The sequence below is a fragment of the Danaus plexippus genome, chromosome 17, assembly GCF_018135715.1.
Source record: "Danaus plexippus chromosome 17, MEX_DaPlex, whole genome shotgun sequence".
Taxonomy (NCBI): Eukaryota; Metazoa; Arthropoda; class Insecta; order Lepidoptera; family Nymphalidae; genus Danaus; species Danaus plexippus.
This window is the reverse complement of record NC_083548.1, coordinates 6,347,458-6,370,347: the sequence shown is the minus strand read 5'-3', so window position 1 is coordinate 6,370,347 and position 22,890 is coordinate 6,347,458. Positions and strand designations below refer to the sequence as shown.

General features: G+C 33.7%; 3 protein-coding genes across 3 annotated transcripts; 1 reads left to right on the top strand and 2 right to left on the bottom strand.

Annotated features, from left to right (window-relative positions):
* Positions 1-1,205: 1,205 nt before the first annotated feature.
* On the bottom strand, positions 1,206-4,544 carry LOC116771143 (H/ACA ribonucleoprotein complex non-core subunit NAF1). The gene is made up of 5 exons (XM_032662883.2): positions 3,909-4,544; positions 3,145-3,308; positions 2,950-3,056; positions 2,219-2,355; positions 1,206-1,864 (listed from the first exon to the last, which is right to left on the bottom strand). The coding sequence occupies exons 1-5, from the start codon at positions 4,274-4,276 to the stop codon at positions 1,345-1,347; spliced, it is 1,296 nt and encodes a 431-aa protein (XP_032518774.1). The 5' UTR covers positions 4,277-4,544; the 3' UTR covers positions 1,206-1,344.
* A 388-nt stretch (positions 4,545-4,932) lies between these two features.
* Positions 4,933-7,830, bottom strand: LOC116771144 (protein phosphatase 1 regulatory subunit 7-like). The gene is made up of 6 exons (XM_061523183.1): positions 7,667-7,830; positions 7,333-7,576; positions 7,042-7,170; positions 6,610-6,772; positions 6,124-6,432; positions 4,933-5,880 (listed from the first exon to the last, which is right to left on the bottom strand). The coding sequence occupies exons 1-6, from the start codon at positions 7,671-7,673 to the stop codon at positions 5,707-5,709; spliced, it is 1,026 nt and encodes a 341-aa protein (XP_061379167.1). The 5' UTR covers positions 7,674-7,830; the 3' UTR covers positions 4,933-5,706.
* Positions 7,831-8,696: 866 nt separating this feature from the next.
* LOC116771115 (inositol-3-phosphate synthase) lies at positions 8,697-22,394 on the top strand. Its single transcript, XM_061523179.1, has 12 exons — positions 8,697-9,067; positions 9,313-9,485; positions 9,596-9,708; positions 11,465-11,622; positions 14,789-14,922; positions 15,944-16,064; positions 16,770-16,920; positions 18,748-18,839; positions 19,122-19,230; positions 19,984-20,160; positions 20,619-20,794; positions 21,369-22,394. The coding sequence occupies exons 1-12, from the start codon at positions 8,948-8,950 to the stop codon at positions 21,459-21,461; spliced, it is 1,617 nt and encodes a 538-aa protein (XP_061379163.1). The 5' UTR covers positions 8,697-8,947; the 3' UTR covers positions 21,462-22,394.
* The last annotated feature ends 496 nt before the right edge of the window (positions 22,395-22,890 follow it).

Below are 22,890 nucleotides of genomic sequence, written 5' to 3'. Positions count from 1 at the left end.
TACTATTGTTAAAAGTAAAACGAAATCAAAGAGAATAGAACTATGTTTGAATTCTGGTATAAATATGACGCCTGGACGCACGACAGCGGACTGCAGAATTCAGCGAGTGCGGATCATAAAGAATGTGATTATGAAGAACCTTCGAAAAACACAAGAACATTTAGAAGAATTGAAGTTTCATTTTAAAATATCTGGAACGTACTGAAACAAGTGACATTAGTGACGTCAGCGAGGCTGGCGTCCTCTCTTTAAAATAATGAATTTATAATAAAATCCGATATATATGATATCAAAGAAAAAGCAAAAACACGTCAGACGCGATAAAAGTTTATCAACATGCTCAATAGATGGCGCTATAAAGTTTTCCTCGGATATTCTAAATCGCTGTCATGAGTTTTTCGTCAGGATTCATATGTTATTGATTAATTTCCCGCCTAGCTTCCGGTGCCCTGGTAGCCATAAAGAACTCTGTGCTAAGGCTAACAGCTTATTGTCAATTCAAAATATAAAACTGGGCAAATACATGTGAAGTTAATTAAGATCATAGCAACATGGAAGCTGCTTTTATCTTCTGGGACAGCTCCTAATGCAGTATCTTCAAAGACATTCATTTATGAGGTTTAAATATTTAACCCTGTTTTTTCTTAAATATAGTTAACTTGTGTAAGATTACCTTTGACATATATATAATAAGTCTGTTTAAGTTTGAGGGTCCTTGAGAAAACATAAACAAACACTTCAATTTTATTTACATATCATTGTTTATTGTTATATAAACAGATATAATATTAACTATATTAGAACACATAATATGACTTATTCAATGTAAACAGCATTTTCACAGCGAGTTAAATTACATCTAAAATTAATTATAAGTATAGGTGTACCTTAGTTATTTATTACACTGTTGCAAACTTTGAACATCGTTGAAATATGTTATTAATATGGGTAAGTCTAGACATTGGTGACCTTTAAACGTGTGCCGGACACGAACCGGACGACATGTATTTCTTGAGGACCTTCAGGTTAACCTGACTAAGGAACAAGAGAAAGACAGTTGTTTGGTTGAAGATTTTATAGAAAATATTGAAGGGATCTCTACCCCTCTCCAGCTCTAGTAATTTTCATATGTATTTTCGGAAGTAATGAATTTTTAGAAAACAAAAAAGGTTTACTCACCGCTAAGTCAAATAAAAATACATAAATTTTGTACAATACCATTTATTCATATAAATATAGATATTTGGATAAGCATACTAGTATTGTTAGACACAGCACTAGCTAATGACTAAATATATTTATAAGAACATACTTAAAATTATATGTATACATTGAGGTGAGGAATTAGGTCCCGGGCGGGGGCGGAGGGCCGGGACTCCACTGGGGCTTCGGCCCGGACATGTTGTAATTGGCGCCGAACATCGGCACGTGTTGGCGGTACGGCGGCATGGCTGGCATCCGGGACCTGCCGAACGGGTTGCCGTTCATGAACGGAATGAACGGATTGAATGTAGGAAAGAACGGCTGGTTGGGATCGACGGGGTGGGGCGGCGTCCTGGTCTGGTCGTCCCAGGGTCTGGTGTTTCTTATGAAGCTCGAAGGGTTCCTCCTGAAGCCTGGCGGTCCTCGGTAGTTTCCGCCAAAGCGACTACTCGACTCGGAGGGTCGCTGATGTCGTTTGGCCTCGAGTACTCTCCTCGGCTGGTTGTCGGACGTGCCCCCGTCCCCGGAGTCCTCTTGTTTGTTCTGTCGCTGTTCCTTCCTGGTTCTGTTGGCTCGTCTCTCCTCCTCATCATCAGAATAATCCACGTGACTCGGAGGAGGCTCTATATCGTTCAGCCACGACGCATCTGAGCCTTTGACTCTATAACAGTTAAATATTCTTACAATTTTGTAATTCAAACTGTAAATAGTACATGATATAAAGTTTAATTAATTTATGCATCAAAACGACCATCTTCGTTTTAATTGAGGAGAATGACAATGTTGTTCCACAAAAAGCATTAACTCTAAAATCAATTTAGATATTTACTTGAGACAGCATTGCAGAATGTATATTGGGCGTTGCTGAATATTTATGCCTTTATTTTAATTTCCAAACCTTCCATCGCCAGATCATAAGTTTATATAAGTTCAAAATGTGTAAAAACAGAATTTATATAAGAATGAGAACATGCTATTTTTAAAATAGTCATGTAGGGTAGGACACATGACTAACTTCATGAGCTCAGCTAGAAACACGTAGCTGGTGTGCGCGCTGCGAGGCGCTATGTACACGTCCGCACCCGTAACAACGCCCCGCTCTCGGACGTGCTCCAACGAATTAAAACGGACGCAGTAATGAGGTTCTGTTACCTGGAATATAATTTTTTTTTAAATTTTATTTGAAACAGCCACAGATATGAAGAATTTTCCAATCCTAGATGGCTGTATAGTCTAAGCCAGTAAAAAAAAATCCACAAATATGTCAATTACAAGGCCACGGAGGGTTCTGTGTAGAAACAGGAAATTTAAAATATGGTTCATGAAAGGCGCCACTTAGAAGATATAAACAATTTAAATTTGATTAATACCATGTTATCTAGACATAGCATCAACAAAATATTGAATGAAGTCAGTCTCTGTCTTCACAATTTAAATATAAAGGTAATTTACTTATTCAGGAACCAGTGAAATAACCTCTTTGCTGCACAATCTGTAGACCAGATAATTAATTGAAATTAAAGGCAACTGTTATAGCTGGTAGCGAATTTAACTAATTAAATGTCAGAAAAGTAATATAGCAAATTCATTTTTTTTTTTTTAGCATTTATTACAACTGCACAGATTTTAATTTTTTTGATCTACAAACATGGCACGACATTTCTATGAGCACCAAATTCAAACAAAATAGACGAGTACATATATCTTAAATGAAGTAATAATGAAATGATAGTTAAAGTTACTAACCGGTCCAAAAACATCAAATACTTTGCCCAATGCTTTGGCACCGTTATCCAAAAATAGTACACTATCCAGATCAACGGCTGGGGTTGCTTCGAAAGCACGAACTATAACTGGAAAATAAATTAATACAAGCATAAAAAGTTGAACCACCGGCAATTAGTCATATATATATAACTCTGACAATTAATCATCACTCACCTAATCTATCAACTATGCTTGCAATTTTTCCAATTTTTATAGTCTCCTGGGCCGGCAGACTAATGGCAAGATCCTCAATCGGCGGCAGGTCATCCAAACCCAGTTCGCCGTGCACTTTGGGAGTTTCTAACTTACCAGGCCTGTTACTACCTTCTTGTTCATCGCTGTAAGTTACAATTATACTTGTATTAAAATCAGACCATAAACAAAGGCCTCTAAATTAAATTTATGAGAAATCAAAAATAAATTTAAAAATACTATAAACTATATAAGACTATAAAAGTCGAGTTAAAATAGAACAGAAAAATTGTTAAATTTATTAGCTATGACCTATTATGTAATAAATTATACTTAAACAGTTGGTAAATAAATTTAAAGAACATGTTCGAAGACAAGTTTATACATTGTAATGTTTATAAAGATAATTAAATATGTTAATGCATTTTTTTTTTAATTTTGGATGATAATATAACGATAACTAGGCAATGACATATAATTTGTTGTATGTAAGATCACTTAAAAATAATTATCTTTTTAGGCAATGATTTTTAAGATGAAAGTTGTTTAACACACTTATTTAACCTTATTATTGATTGTTGATGTAAAAATTACTTAACTAGATAGCAACCTGCTACAACAATATGATTATTTCTAGTATAACAATACAATACATGAGTAAAATTAAAATCTCTATATAAATATCTGTATTTGCTCTTAAAGCCAGGAAAATTTCTATATACATATAGACAAATCAATGACTTTACCCGCTAGAAAGTTCCTCAATATCCTTCACAGAATCAATATCACTCGAGTCGTCCGAACTCGAGTCGGAGTCGCTGTCCAGCTCGCGGTACTCAGTCACATCATACTCCATAACACCGCTCTCTGAACTGTCGATGATCATGTGTCTCATGGTGACCACATTCTCACTACTACCTTCAGCAAGGGGTCCGTGGGCACAAGCATTGATAATGTTATTTTTCAAAACCATTTCACTTAATTCGACAGCATCCGAGTCATCTTGTGCGGTGTGCTCATTCGATCGGGTATCCTCCGAATCCGATTCCGAGCCATATTCAGCTATTAGACTGAGCGACACGTTTTTATTGTTACTTTGATCAAGGTTTTCCATTACAATCAATGGACAATTCCGCGTGGACGGTATTATTGTATTCCGATTCTCATAAAGTTTATAAATCAAGAATCAGCACGTTGATGATTTTATGCATTATTACTTATTGTAATAATAAATAAAGATAGCTACCTAATAAATAAAGAAAATTAAAACAAAGCATGTAATGGTGAAATGCAGAAAAACACTATATATGACGTTATAAAATGTTGCCACTTGTGAGTTTTCAGCTTTCTCGATCTCCGGGACCCGGGCACTATATAGGTAACAATCAATTCTGTCAGTGTCATGATAATGTTACAGAACATGAAAATTAAATGTAGATATTGTAAGATAAGTTTTATTGAGCAAAAAATTTTCCATCTCTATAAAATGTTTCTCAAATATTCTAAGGTCACCCTGAATGAGATCATATATCTCTTTTTCAGAAAGAGAGTTCATTCCGTAAGTTCGTGTCTCAAAAATGTAATATTGCAGCGGCAAAATAATGAACTTATAATAAAAACCTCATATTTTAGTTTTTACCCTTTTTAAAAATCCTCATTGCTGAAAACAGAACTTATTTTGTGAAACATAACTTCGTCTCATAATTTCGTTACAGTTGGGACTAAATAAAAAATGGTTCTAGGTTTGATTTCATAATGTAAAACACATCATCCGTAATTTTTTTTTTATTTTATTATATATACCATATAAAATACGATGCAAGTTGAGAAATAATGATAAATTATTTACATGTTAAAGTTAACTTTACTAAAGATGTTAGTCTTCTGATCGGGAACAGCCTCCTTGTGGACAAGGTTCGAAAGGGACTCCGAGACTGCCTGAAAATATATTTCTGCAGTATTATTAATAAAAATAAATGTTATAATCCATTGTAACTCAAATATTTACTATAACCTACATTAATAAAACCATATAAGCTTGGAAAATAACAAGGAAAACGTTACATTTATTTACAATTACTTCATTGGAAGGGGCAAGACAGTCTTTATAAAATGGAATAATAAATAACTTACAATATTCATACAGATTTTAATTCAGTTCGGATGATATAATTTGATTACAAGAAAAATATTAGTAATAATTCATGATAAACATATTTAGAGCATGACGGAAAAACAATCTGAAACTGTAAATTTTATTATTCAACTTTCATTGATACAATACGCTTTTCAAATAGTTTTTATTCCTCATTTATAACAAATACAATTTTTAGTCTACAATGAATGATATCAACAATAGTTACTTTAATAATGTATTGAGATAAGTTCGGGACGGTACTACAATAGACTATGTTGTTTAATGAGTGAATAGTATTATGATAAATTGACTATGGTAGTGCGTACACTACTTTCCAAATATATTTCACATACATGTACATGCTTTACAAAACTATATACTTTATTGGACAAACTGATAACAATTTCTTATCTACACAGAGTTGCATCGATTTGTTGTAGAGACGGCAACGCTAGCTTCAACTTCCTCCTGTAAGCCGGATCAGATGTGATCGGATTGTGTTCCAGATAAATGGTAGCCAATTTCTTGTTCTCTTGAAGGTAATCAACCGATGACCATTCAGATATTTGATTGTTATTTAACTGGAAACAAGTAGATAAGAACAAAACTTAATTAGATCAACAAATAAAAAAATATAAATAACTTATCTGGATTTAGTACATTCTGGAATAGAAAGTTAAAAAAAGGAAAAATATGTGCAATTCAAACCAAAACATAATAAATGTTTAATTTAATGTACATTGTACAAATTGTGAAATAAAATAAGGAAAATTTTTCATATAAATTACTAATAAGTTAAGCAAAGAATTGTGTTATTCACTCACCCACAGTTCCTCCAACTCGCTCATATGTCTTACATTTTCAATGACCGTTATCCTGTTCATAGCCAGATCTAAAGTTTGCAACTTGACTTGATTCGACAGGTTTTCTATGGAGCTGATGCCGTTCTCCGATATGTACAACTGTTCCAGATTCGTTAAGTGTTCAAGATTCTCGATTCTCGTTAGACGGTTACTTTGCAGGACTATTATTTCTAAATTCACGAGATCTTCGAGATTCTGTATTTTCGTTATTTTATTCTTACCAAGATACAGCTCTCTCAACGACTTCATGCCATCTAGGTTTTTGATTTCCTTTAAATATTTTTTTTATTACTATTAACTAATATTATATATGAGTATGTATGTTTTTTATTTCGTTATGTCTTATCTACTAAAGCATATGACAAAATTATTGCTTCAATATTATGCAAGGAGAAAAGAATAAGCTAAGTATGAGTTAATAATAAATGTAGTTGTGATCAAACTCACCCGTATGCGATTGTCACCGAGTTCCAGCAACTCTAAGTTCGGTAAATGGTTGACATTTTTGATTTCTGTTATTTTATTTGAGCTTATGAAAAGCTTACGAAGTTTCAAAAGTTTATCGAGACCGGCGATTTCTTTGATTCTATTAAACGACAGGTCCAAGATCCTGGAAAACATATAAGAAATTTGAAAATCACCAAGGCTACAACAAACATTTTTGTGTCTGATATTTTTAATATCAAATTCTTCCATTCCTGTTTGAATATAGCAATTTTCAAATAATAAGATCAAAATGACATATTCTCAGTTTTCTTTCTACATACATAATTAATATGGACGATTTTTACTTTGGAACCACTCCTTTATGTGGTTGCTTCAGTTCAAATTAGGTGTTAAATCTTAAAAGACTCATACATTTAGATGTTGTATACTTACTCCAGATTCACCAAGTTGTCAAGGTTTTCGATGACAACTATTTGATTGTCATAAAGTTCGAGTTCCACTAATTTATTCAGAGTATCCAGACCTTCTATTTTCTTTATCAAGTTCCATCTCAAGTACAATCTGATAAAACATAAAAATTCATAGTTTATATATACTAAAACAACTACCACATTGTTTGAAATTAAGTTATTTAAAGTAACAAGATTTATCTGAGAAGCCAAAATAAATTTATCTTTTTACAGTTCAAAACCAGTCAGTGTTATGACTCATAATATCACCAACCTTTCCAAATTCTTAAGGGGCTCAAGGTTTTCGATTTTTCCTATTCTGCCATGGTTAAGATCGAGAATATCAGTATTTTCGTTCACTACAATTAATTCCTGAGTGTCTTCTTCCACAGGTGGCGGAGTCGCTGGAGGCTGGGGTGATTTGTTATCCCCGTTTCTCATTTCAGCATTATTAGGTTCTGCTACTGCCTTTGAGAGTTCATTGTCTTCGTTATTAGACATAGGAACATCTTTGCTATCTAAAAATTAGTGATTTCACAATATAAACACGTAGTAAATCATCTAAAAAACTCTTAACTGTAAATTATGAAAAATAATTAGAATCTTACCTGCCATATTAGATATATATATAATGGTTTAATAGTATTTCAGTAGATATCTTGCTCAGTGATTTTTGTGTAAATGTACGACAAAAATCAAAAGTTCCGTAATTTCTCTGAACCGGTGCAAATAACAAATTAAAATAATCGTGACAATTGTCAGTTCTGAACGTTGCTGTCAAAAGTTCTAATTGGAAAAAGAAAGTCTAGGTACTTCTATATTTTGAGCAAAACTGTCGATAAAAATCTATATAATGTATAAAATATTTTAAAAATATTATTAGAGTGTGTAATTCGGAAGAGCGATGTATTTTGTACAACTTTTCTGATGTCAATTAGTACTTAACTGAATACAACAAAAAATAAACATAAAATCGTGTGTTACACAGTCTACTATATAATAATAATCAAACTGTATATTCTTAAATTGGTTTTGTGTAAAATGAGTACCAACTAACAAATAAATTGATAAATTATCAATCATATAAGATAAATTTGGAGAACAAAATATCTAAAAATTTAAACTAGTTTAGCGTTTTCTAATACGAATCTGTTATAATTAAAGGTCTTAATTAATTATATATATTTTTTATAATAACTATTCTTTTATAATAACTATTATTACTATTATCATAATTCTGTAAATTTTCTTCAGCAAAGATAATATAAATTACGTTGTATTTCTTACTTAAAAAAATGTGCAAATATTTAAAATAAAGTGTATACAAAACATTAGAGTAGTATATTGTGTATTTTATTATAAAATATATGAAATATTTGTTGCTACAATACTGTTAATATTAATAAATGTTAAGGGAGTGAGTGTGAGTTATAATTATAATTCCAATTATTTTTTTTGACTTAAAAATTCGTATTTACATAATTGTGTTTATATAAGGGAATTTTTTAAAATTCTTTATGCTGAGAAATTACCAAACTGCTAAAAATATCTTTCTTTTTTAAATAATCCAATAAACCGATTTATAAGTAGTGAGTATTGATAGTGACATAAAGAGTGTCGCGTAGGAGAATACTTTATACTTCATATTTGCAAGTTGCATTGACGTCTGACGTACTGTCCAGTATATAACTCCCTACTTACTAAGATTGATTGAATCGGGGAGTCGTGTTTTTAATTTCAATTTAAACTGGCAAAACGTTGCAACGTTGCTGCATATTTTTTTATAATTAACTGAAACTAACCATTTAGTTTCAAATCCACCTTTTGATTTATGAGTAGAAATTGAGATTCCGGCTAATCTAGAGAATATAACGAAAAGAAATATTAAAATGACTACAACCTCAAACCTAACGGTGTCTTCGCCAAATATAAAATATACCGACGATTATATATTTTCCCAGTATGAATATCAGGAAACTCTTGTTGATACGGTGGATAACAAGTTGGTGGTGAGTTGAAAACTTGTAATATATATAAATTATGAATGGGATTTAATGCCGGGTGCCGTATCGATCGCCTGGTTTTTCAGGCAACTTATAGAAATACTCATGATTAAAATATAATTATAACACCAAGATTTGTAACTAATAATTCTGTAATGTTGTGAATATTACATAAATTTCGATGTAATCATAGTATTCGATTTTAAATTAATATGCAAAGGTAAACCAAAAATGTTTTTTTTTAAACTTAGGCAAAGCCCTACAGTACATCACTATCAATTAGAACTGATCGAAGAGTGGGGAAAGTTGGTGTAATGCTGGTGGGTTGGGGAGGCAACAATGGGTCCACGTTCACAGCCGCTGTTATAGCTAACAGAGAAAAGCTGACTTGGAACACCAAGGATGGTGAGATGGATTCTAACTGGTAAGTGGAATTTGGCAGATTCTTATTAGATTTTTGCAATTGAATGCTATGTATGAGAAGAGTAGAGTCGTAATATAAATTATACAATATATAATGTAATTTTTTTTTAGGTATGGCTCTATAACTCAAGCATCCACAGTTCGTCTCGGTATTGACGAGAGGGGTATGGACGTGTACGTTGCTATGTCACAGCTGCTGCCAATGGTTGATCCCAATGATTTGGGTAAATATTTACTTAACATTATTAATTAATTTTAATTATATGCACATTGTCATCTGTCGCTTCAATTTTTTTTTTTTTTTCTAGTAAAGAATTACAAATACAAACTAAAGAACATGAAATAATGACTAATATAGGATCTCAAACTATTTATTATAACAAAACTTAGTGTTGTAAATGTATATTACCGTCATGCACTAATTTAATGTGTAACACGTTTATTTATGTGATCTTCACTTAATCAGCTCATAATAACATTGCCGTCAGTTCGACAAAATTCAATGGTCAATGTGTACACTATTAATCTCGTTGGTTATATATGAATATTACAATAATTTGGCTTAACAAGAATACTTGTTTAAAAATGTTCAGACATTTTTTTTTTTATGAAATCACTTCAATGAGTGTTCATGATATATCTGAAACAAATTTGTACTCTTATTTATAGCAAATAAGACATTTTCGGTACAATTAATATGAGGTAGAAAGAAAACTTAGATTCGGAGATGTCATGATCTGTAAGATTCCTAGAAATTTATTGTAAATTATGGAATAATATATTATCTTCATGAATCATAATTTTATTATGAAATCGGACATTCGCTGACATTTGAAAGATTTTTTTTTTTATATACAAACTGTTTGAAGTAGTGATAAATTTTTTTTTTGGGTAAAAATGATGTTGATCATTCTCTGAGACCGTCAAAGGTGAAGTTGTTTAAGTGCCTATATGAAATATTATTCTTAAGTACCATGTGGAGGTAGTTAGCAATCATTTTCGTAGGGAATTAGAACTGGTCATAATCAACTGAGAGTTCAGACTGTTCTGAGACTCGTAGACATGTCCTCGAGAGAACTATTCATATTAATTTTACTGGTGCAGATGTTTAAACACTTTCTGGCTTATCAATGGAGAAGGAGTTAAATTAGTTTCAACAATCTGAAGATACAGAAGTTGTTTGATAGTTTTGATGGATTTGTCTTGTCTTATGTCATTGAAATAGTGAGGATTTTTTTTTATTATTTTTCCAGATATAATGATATATAACTTTTTCAAATAATCTTCACATTTCTGTCTATACACAGGATTAACCTGGATAATAGTTGTATAAGAACAAATGAGATTTGATTCAAATTTATTCTATAAATATTCCATGACAGCGGACTTGACGTGAACTTACCGCATGTTTTTATTTGTCACTATATACAGACAGTTTCTGGTTTATCATTCATACATTTCGTATTAGCTTAACGAAAAATCTGTAAGTTATCTGTGTACTTCGATGGCGCGGAACTTATAGTTGGGGTATAAATATTACTCTACATAAATCCTATGTACGCTATAGTTATTTTTAGGAATTTTATTGTTGTTAGTAAACATTTTTTTTTTCCTAGTAATACACGGGACCTATTTACTTCTCCAGTGAGATATACATATAGGACATTTTGTTTCATAACAGAATATATTTTATAATATATTTAGAAATTAACTAACAATAGGTCTCTTACAAGTTACTCAGTCTCTTACTAACAAGAACAAAAATATAACGCTATAATGAATTAAATGTTAGACACGTTCAAAAACAGTACTACCCGCAAATAAAAATATTAATAATAAATGTTTGCAAATATATAAAACTGGACTAGCGAAATCTCCAAGCACACGCTAATAATTTGAAGATTAGAATGGATTTAACTAGATTATAAGAAATTTAATGATAATGATTAAATAATAATATCATATACATATCGTAACCAGTTATAGATGGATGGGATATAAGCCCCATGAATCTAGCTGACGCCATGGTGCGTGCCAAGGTCATAGACTACGACCTGCAGCAGAAGCTCCGCAAGAAGATGCAGACCATGAAACCCCGTCCGGCTATATACGATCCGGATTTCATAGCTGCCAACCAGGTGAGAATTTATTTATGAAGTGTCCGTTTACAACATTACTCTGTGATTAATAATAAAGTCGGCACATCTGTGTTATTGACATACGACTTTAAGATGAAAAACGAAGAAAAGAGATAAATTTGAATACCTTTTCATGTCGTATAAGCCTTAGGTATATCAAAGGAGAAATTAAGCCCATTGAAAAACATTAATTACTGTAAACTTGTATAGAAATCCAAATATTATTTTTTGGGTAACACGTAAACCAACACATTCTACTGTTTTATCTGTGTTTGTTTTATTCTGTGTCACTCTGTGTTTACTTCGGGAATGTAGTGACGTCATATCGGTGACGTAATTACATCTTATGTAACATTGCTTTGTTATAGAGTTAGAATATAATAATGCTTATATTATTTTAATAACAAAGAGTTTTAATATGTATTATACGGTCTTTTGAATTATTGTTATAAATTTATATTGTGTTATCTAAAAAAAAATCAATAGCCTACCTACAAATTTTTCTTCTTATTTTTTCGTGTTACATCTGTATCAGTTTTTTTATCAAATTTTACAGATTTAATTCACAATTCTGACACGTATATATATAACTCAGGATAACTAAAACATTAAAACTGTCGGTGCTTACGTTAACGATAGCAACTAGGTATTTGGAGGTATATTCTAAACTAAACTAAAGATAGACCTAGTAGGACCTATTTATCATAGGAGTAATATTTTATAATAATAATTATTTTTTATAATGATATCACTTGATTTGAACGTAATTTATTTACTGTATAGTTTTAAGTTCGTACGCTTATGTTGATTTAAACGTTTCGTAATAGTATTCACTCACGCGATGCACTTAACTCATACAATCAACGTGGGTATATTACCCTCGGTAATTGAGGTTCTATTATCGTTGGGTTACATCTACCCCATACACCTACGGTCAAATCCTATACCTTTATTATCTTGTATTATATGGTCTCATATGTTTAAGGTATATAATAATTTTATTAAAACAAAATTTAATTTTTTTGACATATTTATGTCGATCTGTTAGTTTTCAAATTACATAATATATTCTCTAAGAATTGTCACTATATTTCATAAATTTTGGTTACTTTGACTACAATGATAGACGTTTCTAATGAAATGATAATATAAGTACCGCTTAATACTGGTTTTAACTTAAAAGTTTGCACTTTTATATAAATTAGTAACTGTTAGTGTGGAGTTTGTTGAATGAAACTTATAATACTGGGAATAGAATTTAGTATTTAGGATTCAATGTCTTTATTGTTATGGAGTGAGGATAAAAACGGATTAATTATATGCCACGTAAATAGATTAGTATCCGTTAACCTTGAACATAATTAAACGTAAGTGATACGTGATACAATTACGTCAGTGTTACCAGCATTAGATTTTACAAGAATATTAGGGGGATAAAAAAAGTTGACATTTGAAAAATGTTCCACGATTCCGGTGCGAATGAAGCCATAGCATAAATTAAAAAAAATATATTAATTTTTCAACACACGAAAATACAGTGGGAACCGTTTATAACTTGAAGAGAATTGATAGACACGACATACAAAGCATTTTGTGAGAAAGAAATATTTATATAATCACTAACATGTATGTAATAAAAGATAAATTAATGTTGAAATTCACATAAAAATGCAGTTTTATAACGTATCTACATAATCAGCAATAAAAGAATTTTCTCACATTATTGCATACCTTGTTGTTTTCTATGAATTGTAAAATTGATTTAGCATGGTCATAATAATAGATTTTTTTTTGTGTTCGGCAAATATACAAAATCTGAATAGAAAAAAATCACTTCCAATAATTATGTTAACCTCTTTTTAATTATCATAATAATAATTTGGTACTAGATTTTTTTTTATAATGTTATGGCTTCATTCGCACATGAATCGTAGAATATTCTGCCAATGTCAACCTTTTTATTTGTTGGATGAAATATAATCTTGAATACTGTGTTGAGGAAACGTAGTAGACATTTTGTTTTTTATCATATTGTTACTTTGGCGTATTCCAAAAAAAAAATTGTGCTAATAGTTGTGGATATTTTTATTAACATAGCTAAATAACACAAGCGTATTCTCAATTAGGAGACGCAATAATTTTCTGAATAATATTATTCTTTATGTTGAAATCTCGTTTTAAAATCGGAATATTTACAGATAATTTATAAATCATTACATATATTTTTATTTAAAAAATTATAATACTATTTTTAATTTCTAAATTTTTTAAACAAATGAACAAATTAGCTTTGACAGCAAATGTCAAAATAAAAAAAAATTGTTTGTTGATCACATAAAAAAAAATAATTAAAAATCCTTGTCATCGATTTCTCGTCCAATGTTTTGTAAACACGGTAGAGTTTATCGGAATGGTCTCGTTTTACGAATGTTTGAATCTTTTTTCAATAACAAGTACCGTGTTACAGATTCGTTTGAACGATTGTTTCTTTGTCACCGTCTCATTCATAACAATTGTTACGTATTTCTAGAATTATTTTTATACTTTTGATAAAAAACAAATTCAATTTTATTTATTGATCATTAGAAATAAAAATAAAAATGTCGTTTCTTAATTTTTCTTTACTAAAATTAATAGTTTATCTTTGATATAGATCATAATTTGTTAATCATTTTTCTCAATTAAATTTCTTATATGATGCTTAAGCTGTGCCGGTTGTTTTTAATATTTTTTATGATGAATGTTTTATAATTATCTCCTTTTAGTTCGGAAGATGAATATGAAAATTTCAGAACGTATCTTTAATAAATTTTTTTATTAATTTACCGCCATAATTTATTACAATTATGAAGAAAAGTAAAACTTTCATGATTTTTGTCATTTCATAGTTAAGATAAAATAGTATGAATAGTTCCTGGTAAAAATGTAACTAGTAAATATATATATAACTATTATTATAAAATAAACGCCTTTATTCTATTCTACAAATTTCTTCGAGTTTCCTCCCGACGGTACAAGATTATAATTCGTCCAACAAACAAAAACGTTGACATTGGCAGAATGTTCCGCGATATATAAGTGCGAATGAACTAATGGCATATAAATAATAATATGAAATAAAATCAAATAGTTTTATCGCGTGTTTTGTATCTTCTTCCTCTTCCAGGCCGATCGTGCTTTAAACCTCATCCGCGGCACTCGACACGAGCAGTACCTACAGATAAGAGCTGACATCAAAGACTTCCGAGACAAGAATAACCTGGATAAAGTCATCGTATTGTGGACAGCGAACACTGAAAGGTAAAATATATATTTCAACACAAATTGGTTTGAATTAATTCTCTTTATCGGTTTTCATTGAATTTTGGTACTGTCCATTGTAATTAGGACTGCGTATTTTTTTAAACATTTATTATAAACTATACTTTGCCTACGTCGTCGTCTTCGTCGATTTTAATATGCATGTGTGTGACTGCGATATATATTTTTTAAATTAAACTTCTATGCTCATAGACAAGGTTTTTCAAAACAATGCCCGAGAGACACTTTGTCAAACCTCCATTCAAATAGTCGTAAGATTTTTATAACAATAATATCAATAAACCAGTGCTGTAGCTAAGATTGTTTAAAGTAAATTTTTTTTCTTATATAAACAAATTATCTCCCACCATAAAGTATCAATGGTTATTGTGGTAGCCACATTTACAGTATAAGGAGCTGTTCGTAGACATTCACCAAGTAGTTTTACTGTGAACAGATAACTAAACATAGTTCAAACAACAAATCTAAATCTATTATTATGTTAAATGTTAATATATAAAAAATATGAAAGATTAACTCGGGAGCTACAGGCTGATAAAGCTTTTAGTTTATATCAATAATAACAAGAACAACATCTGCTGACATACTTTGAAGAACAGAAATTATACATACTATAAATAATTGAGGTTTTTAAGGCTTTGTTATCTGCACCTCTTAATGTGTGTAGATAATGTTTACAAAATATTAATAACACATAACCGGGACTGTGAAAACTATTTCTGTTATGTGTTAAAAAAATTAAAAAAATATTACATGAATGTTACTTAAATATTCTACATAGATGACATTTAATGAAGTGCAGACAACAATCTTACATATTCATAGAGAAATGTTTATTTATTTGCGCATTCATTTCTTTGTGCTCTTTAAATTTTATATGGCAATTAAAAAAATTGAGCAACTTCTGTTACAACATATTCATATAATGTATTTTGTATTTTTTCACCCAAATGTATGTAATTTTAGGCTAAATATGAATTAATTTTAAATATGCTTTAAGATTCTGCGAAGTAACTCCGGGTGTTCATGATACAGCTGAGAATTTGCAGAAGGCTTTACAGCAGAATGTGTCCGAGGTGTCCCCTTCAACCATCTTCGCCATGGCAGCCGTCGACGAGGGGGTACGGAGATAATGATACTGTTCATACACAAACAGACACACACTCATCGAACACATTTTCTCGGTCATTGATTCAGTGAAGTGTTTTAAAGATATAGATCTTCGGATATTAAATTAGTAAATGTTACATTTTGTTTGTGTAATCTAAATATACTTTGGGTAATATATTAGCTCTATAAGTTTGTAAATTCATACTTCAGAGATATATATGTTTAAAATTGGACTAGGGTTCATTGAACTTTTAATAAAATTTATTGCAAGCGTAAAAAATATTAGTAAACAATGATTTTCTCTGCTTACAGAGGAATTGTTGTTGTCTGTGAGAGTACAGAAGTGAAGGTTAGAAAGATGTGACTGTTGAAGTAAATATGTATCGCTGATACTTACAGTATGGCAGTAACAATGGATGTCCGTCCGTTTGTAAATCTTACGCGAAAACGTCTGGCTATGTCTCATTGTGTTTGTGTTAGTAGACTTAATAATAAATAGCGCAGACATTACAGTAATGTATAGATTAAATTCATCCTGAATATCTGTTTAGTGTGCGAGAATCACGGCGCCTTAAAGTTCTGTATGAAGTGTCGCGCTGCGGCGACAGGTGGCGCTGTATTAAATAACACTAATTTCTCGACAAGTCGGAACTCAATTCCAGAATCATGGGCAGATTACAGAGGAGCTATAACTAATGTATGTGTTTATGTTTCAGTGTTGCTACATCAACGGCTCTCCTCAGAACACGCTGGTCCCGGGGCTGGTGGAGCTCGCTGAGCGGAAAGGAGTGTTCGTGGCCGGGGACGACTTCAAATCCGGTCAAACCAAGCTCAAATCCGTGCTAGTCGACTTCCTGGTCACGGCCGGTTAGAGGATATGCTGAATTGAATATTATATGCGATAAGAGCACAGACACGAATAATATCTGTGATAATTCCTCAACTCTGTTCAGTGGCTGTAGTTTAGACAGGCTTTATAATCACCACGTTTTCGTATTTTCAACTTAAACAGACGGTTTTAGTTTTAAAATACAATCAGACAGTAAGCGTGCAGGTCACTTTGTAAGTTACTGATTCATTCATTAAGTTATTTATGAAGCTGTAGTCAGCTTGGTTTTTTTATTTTTCATTTCTTTATTTTTACGATTCTGTCATAATCCACGTCAATCTCGGCAGTAACTGGGCGCGGTGCGAGCTCAAGCGATGTATCCGTTAATGAAGACCTACATTTCGATTTTATAAAACTCATTGTTGGATACGCACTGTTACATTAGTACTGTCCTTCATTGAACACATTTTTAGACAAAAACTAATCGAGTTAAGTTTTGGTCTAAAAATGGGTTTTTAGACCAAAACTTTTTTAAGACCGAATAAGACCGAATCAGGTTCGGGAAACGTTCAACAAGGAGATTAAAATACTCAACTCCAGATGCTGTTGTTCCCTTACTGCAGGTTTCCACTGCGACCTCTCATGGACGAGAGTGCTGTCACTCTGAATTTTATTAAAATCTATGAATCGTCGCTCAAATTCCACGTTTATTTCGTCCCTGTACTTCAGTTGCTCCAAAAAATTACACGTTTCCAAATTTTCCATTTCTAAGTAATGTTTTTAAACGTAAAATATAATTTTGTTCTAGAGAAGTTTTGAATAATGTCAGTGTGCTTTTAAATTCCTTCACATGTCCGGTGCATGTCGGCCATGTTAAGTGTTTTATCTACAGCTTCAAATCCAGCTCGTTGGATTGTCGCTTTATATCAAGTAAGACTGCGAGACCAGTCAGACTGAGGATAATGCATTTTATTTTTTAGTTCGGGGTTTTTTTTTGATAAAAAATATTTATTTTCTTAAAGAAAAAAAGCGCTGCAAGCAATGTAAAGCGCATGGCTCTCTGATTCCCGAGTGTGATAATTAATCTCCATAGATTGCATCAATTAACACTTAAAAAGGCTCGATATTTTCTGTATCAATGTCCCTTTTCCGCCTCTAAACAATTAAGTTATCTGAAAAACGACTTACATAGTATTCATAGCAAAGATTTTCCACGTAAAGCTTCGTGGTGAATAAAGCAGGGGAATAACGGACAATCAACGCCATTTTGTTTTGATAGGTCTAGCCAACTCTGTCACCGTCCTTGTCATAGCTAGCACAGTCACAATACAAGAACATGTAATAAGTCCCCTACACTCCATAATAGTTTCGTAAAATCTTGAAAACTATCCGTTGTCCATGTTATGCACTACATCCAGTATGTCTCCCATAATTGTAAAATATATCAAATAGCAACCGTGTACACGCCCGATACATTTTCGTCTTGACCATCGAATAGATATTAAAAAAATTGTTGCCAGAAGAAAAAACAATTTTCCCAAAAAAATAAAATTATTTGGGATTACAAAAAAAAGAATTAAGTTATTTATCCCCATCAAATCGTTAGGTTAGGTTACACAAAAAATAAATAAATTTGGACGGCCCTGCTTTAATGAATAATGAAAAAAATTAAATCAAAGATATTATACATAGTTACATTAAATACGTGAAGTACTGAAAGCTTCTAGTTACAAAGGTTGGAGGACTTTCAGGAAAACAAACACTATTTCATCCGATTTTTATACATTTATTAATACAGAAAAACTTATGTCTACATGCAATTATTATAATCAGCGTGTAATGAATGTTCGTCTGTTTGCTCGCAGGTTTGAAACCGGTGTCCATAGTAAGCTACAACCACCTGGGAAACAACGACGGAAAGAACCTCTCGGCTCCGAAGCAGTTCCGCTCTAAAGAGGTGATGATGTACACACATTGATGAGCTCTACATAAAACCTTTCTCGTAGCAATGTTTATGGAGGTAGTTAGATGTAGGTCTTATGTCAAGGAACAGTATTCCAGGAGTACTGAGCGATCTGATCATACCAGTTTTATATTTGATACAAACATACAGCATGATATAATTTACATAACTTAAATTGACTGTTCAGTGTGTGTGTGCGTGTGCGTGTGCGTGTGCGTGTGTACCTTAAGAAATAGTATTACTATATATGTAGTAATTATTATGTAACATTTCCAGATAACGAAAAGCAACGTGGTAGACGACATGGTGGAGGCGAACCGTCTGCTGTACTCCGAGGGGGAGAAGCCCGACCACGTGGTCGTCATTAAATACGTCCCCTACGTCGGTCAGTATATACTGTAAACACACACACATACACACACACAACTCACTATACAGCACCGAGTCCTTTGTCATTACCCGGAGGAGCCCTGTACATCTAATATGTATTGGAAATATAAGTTGTCATGAAGCGTTACACGTCAATGTTTAAAAGCTAAATGTAACGCTGTTTATAATATTAAGTCGTTATATTACACAGACTACACATTAACGCCAGCAAAGTATAGTCATTATATATATAGTTTTTAATTGACTTCCTAAAATACAAATTTATTTTATTAGCACGGATTCTAAATATAAATTAGAAGATAAACCTTATCACAAGACTTATGCAGTTATAGCTCAGTAGAAACCGCGACAGGAGACTAGATATAGACTGGGTCTAGCGTTTGGTTGTGACGAGACGAATCCTCTCATCATTCCATGGATACACCGTGCGGGCGCCGGGTCCGTCGCTCTCTTGCGACCCAGGTGTAGGTTTAAGGGACCTATCTAACGCGCGTTACACGCTCACCTCCACCGTGGAAGCTCCTCTCTCTATCTAACCAACTTAGAAACTAATGTACTAGGGCTGCGCCTTGGAAATACGTTCCAAGAATGAATTGATGTTAGTTTTGGACTGGCTCAAGTCTACAACCCACTAAACGAGAGATTTAGCCGTTATATCTCTCGCTCCCGCTTCTACCGCGTACAATCATCTTATGATCTGTGAGTTTTCAATAAACGATGTATTAATAAATACGAATATCCGTTCCAGGCGACTCTAAACGCGCCATGGACGAGTACACGTCCAAGATCCTGCTGCACGGGACCAACACCATCGCCGTCCACAACACCTGCGAGGACTCGCTGCTGGCCACGCCGCTCATCCTCGACCTGCTGCTGCTGGCCGAGCTGTTCACCAGGGTCAGCTTCCGCAGGGACGAGTCGGAAGGTGAGAGAGGCCTGCCCTCCAACAGGACATTATTAATAGACTAAAAAAGATTCTGTCCCTGCAATCATAGAACTGTCCCAAACCAACAAAATAAATCTCTAGGAGCATCCAAATATAAACATAATGGAATATAGAGCAAGTCGAGTTAATAAAAAACAACAGAACAACAATAAAAATAAAACTAAGTTTTTCTCCGTCCCTTTGCACTTGTTTTGCTCCGTGCTGTTAAGTGACAAATATATTTCTCATCGGATCAGTTGTTCGATATTCACTGTATAAAAATAAGAAATTATAATTTAAATCAATAGCTAGAGCTGGTTCCGCTCTCGACCCGCCGAGACATCTTCTCTAGTTAATGTTATCGTTTCCAACATGTATTACATGTTACGTCTCAGCAGAAGCCTCCGAGTCTCGCGAATGAAGAGTTGATAGCTTACACCGTCTCGTGTGTTTCGTAGAGTGGAGCCCCATGCACGCGGTGTTGTCTTCCCTGGCGTACTTGTTGAAGGCGCCCCTGGTCCCGGCCGGAGCTCCCGTGGTCAACGCCCTCTTCAAGCAGCGAGCCAACATAGAGAACCTGCTCCGCGCTTGTCTCTCGCTGCCTCCGCTACACCACCTGCAGCTCGAACACAAGGTCACAACAGCTGCCTGTTACATGGACCGGATCCGAGACTCGCGAGGATTCAGTTAAATAAAATTAATATTTTTCCGATTCGCTAAGCGTTTATAGTCATTTTTAACTGCATCATACAACATAGTTAGCGGGCACACGAGACGCGGTCACGGTCACTACACGGTCACCGAACCGGAGGGAGCATGTTGGTAAAAATATTCAAACGCGTAGTGGGTCTGGAAAATATTAGTTTTATTTCATATAATTATATTATTTTTCTTTCAACAGCAAATCGTATGCATATGTATGACAGAAAACTAAAAATATTCTTAATAGATTCTCGCGTTAAACAGCAAACTCACATTGTTATGACAATCAGTCGGGAAGATGACTACAATTACATGGAATGGGTTTAGATGGGAATGTGTGCTGACGAGTTAGTAGCCGACCGGTAGCGACATCTACAGCCTGCAGCGCGTGTGTCGTTCACCATACGACCTGCGCTACGGAGTCGTGACCGAGTGGACACGGCCATCACTCCCCCGCTTTCCCGTTATTAGTATTTTTAATCACAACTCGATGGTGCATGCTCCAGGTGCCGTTCCTGATGAAGGAGCTGCGTTCGGGCGCCATGTTCGAGTCGCCGCCGAAGAAACAGAAGCTGTCCCACCAGAACGGGGATCACTGAGCTGCAGACCTCCGTCGTTATAATTGATATCCATATTACTCTGCATCCTCCCCCCGATATTTCTTTCTAAGCACAAAGCGTCAAACGCCTTCTGCACACTATTTTTCTTTGAACAGTATTATTACGAGATATTTTGTCGGATCTGAGTCTCACAAACCGTTTTGTTATAAACGAAGCGTTAGTGTGTGTTTGTTCCGGGGCGCGGCGCTCCCGGAGATGTTTTGTTTTGTTTGTTGATTACTAATTCCGGTTTCATCTTCCCGGGAATCGGAATCGGAATCGAAACCTGTCGTTACTAATAACGCGGACGGCGTTATACTCATTAGTGAGAAATTATTAAGTTATTTTTTTAAACTACTCAAAGCTATATAAAACAGTAGAATAGAATTTTGATGGATTTTTACATAAAAAAAAAAAATATAATTTGTAAAGATTTTACCACTTCATGTTCCTACATCCTTAACGCGGACGTCTGTCACACTGAGTCGCACTGTCCGCGAGCGCGCGGCGGCCGCGGGCCGGGCGCGTCGGCTGCCGGATAAAAATGAATCTTTACCTGCGTATTGATGGAAACTTTCGTCTGATCTGAAGCCAGTTGATTCAACGAGTCCTCGTGTTTACCGGAACGTGTGATTATTGTTTAGTATTATGATATAAACGTCGCGACGGACGCGTTTACATATTTTTAGGTAGATTTACTGGAAGTCGAGTCGGGAGCTGCGCGGGCGAGTCCTCCCGCCGGTATGTTATGAAATGTTACAACAAGCCACATCCGGGTCCGCGCTGACGGGTTCAGATACAAATGTTAGTTGAAGTCGAGGCTCCGTCGCTCGGAGCGCCTCTACACACAACCTGTCGGACGAACACGTGTAGAGTTCATCTGAACTACACCGACCTGCGGCAGTTTTGTTGAAATAAATACAATGATTGGAACCGTTTGTTTTATTTACTGAAGTGTTTTTGAAACGACTCCTTAATAATTATTCAAATAAATAGTGCTTTATTGTATATTGCTAGGCGTCAGAGAAGCAACTTATAAAATACTGGTTTTTAATTCGCCATGAGTTTAGAGCTCGCATAAAATTCAGTACCGCTCAAGGTCATTTTGGATCGCGTAACGCCAACGGGTCGGGGACATAACCTTTGTTTTAATAAATCGAAACAATCATCATGTTTACTATCCCAGATCCGTTCAGATTTTTTTTTCGTCAGATCCGGACAGATTTTTTTTTTCGTCAGATCCGGACAGATTTCTTTTTAGTTAGATCTGTTCAGATTTCGTTAGGATCGCTAATTTATTAATGAACTTTCTGAAGTAACTACACAGTCCTCAAAACTGTCGCAACTGACGTAGACTATTTGGTGTAGAGATATTCTTCTCTGCGTGTATTTTATGATTTCCGGGTCTAACACCATCCGAACTAATCTC

Excerpts from the sequence above, each read along its gene's own strand:
- LOC116771144 (XM_061523183.1), bottom strand. Across the intron at positions 7,171-7,332 it reads CCCCTTAAGAATTTGGAAAG|ATTGTACTTGAGATGGAACT; the intron begins GTTGGTGATATT and ends ATGTTTTATCAG. Across the intron at positions 6,773-7,041 it reads GACAACTTGGTGAATCTGGA|GATCTTGGACCTGTCGTTTA; the intron begins GTAAGTATACAA and ends TATGTTTTCCAG.
- LOC116771143 (XM_032662883.2), bottom strand. The coding sequence starts at position 4,276 with ATGGAAAACCTTGATCAAAGTAACAATAAAAACGTGTCGCTCAGTCTA. Across the intron at positions 3,057-3,144 it reads AAGCATAGTTGATAGATTAG|TTATAGTTCGTGCTTTCGAA; the intron begins GTGAGTGATGAT and ends TTTATTTTCCAG. Across the intron at positions 1,865-2,218 it reads TTTCTAGCTGAGCTCATGAA|AGTCAAAGGCTCAGATGCGT; the intron begins GTTAGTCATGTG and ends TAACTGTTATAG.
- LOC116771115 (XM_061523179.1), top strand. The coding sequence starts at position 8,948 with ATGACTACAACCTCAAACCTAACGGTGTCTTCGCCAAATATAAAATAT. Across the intron at positions 11,623-14,788 it reads ATTTCATAGCTGCCAACCAG|GCCGATCGTGCTTTAAACCT; the intron begins GTGAGAATTTAT and ends TTCCTCTTCCAG. Across the intron at positions 16,921-18,747 it reads CGACTTCCTGGTCACGGCCG|GTTTGAAACCGGTGTCCATA; the intron begins GTTAGAGGATAT and ends GTTTGCTCGCAG.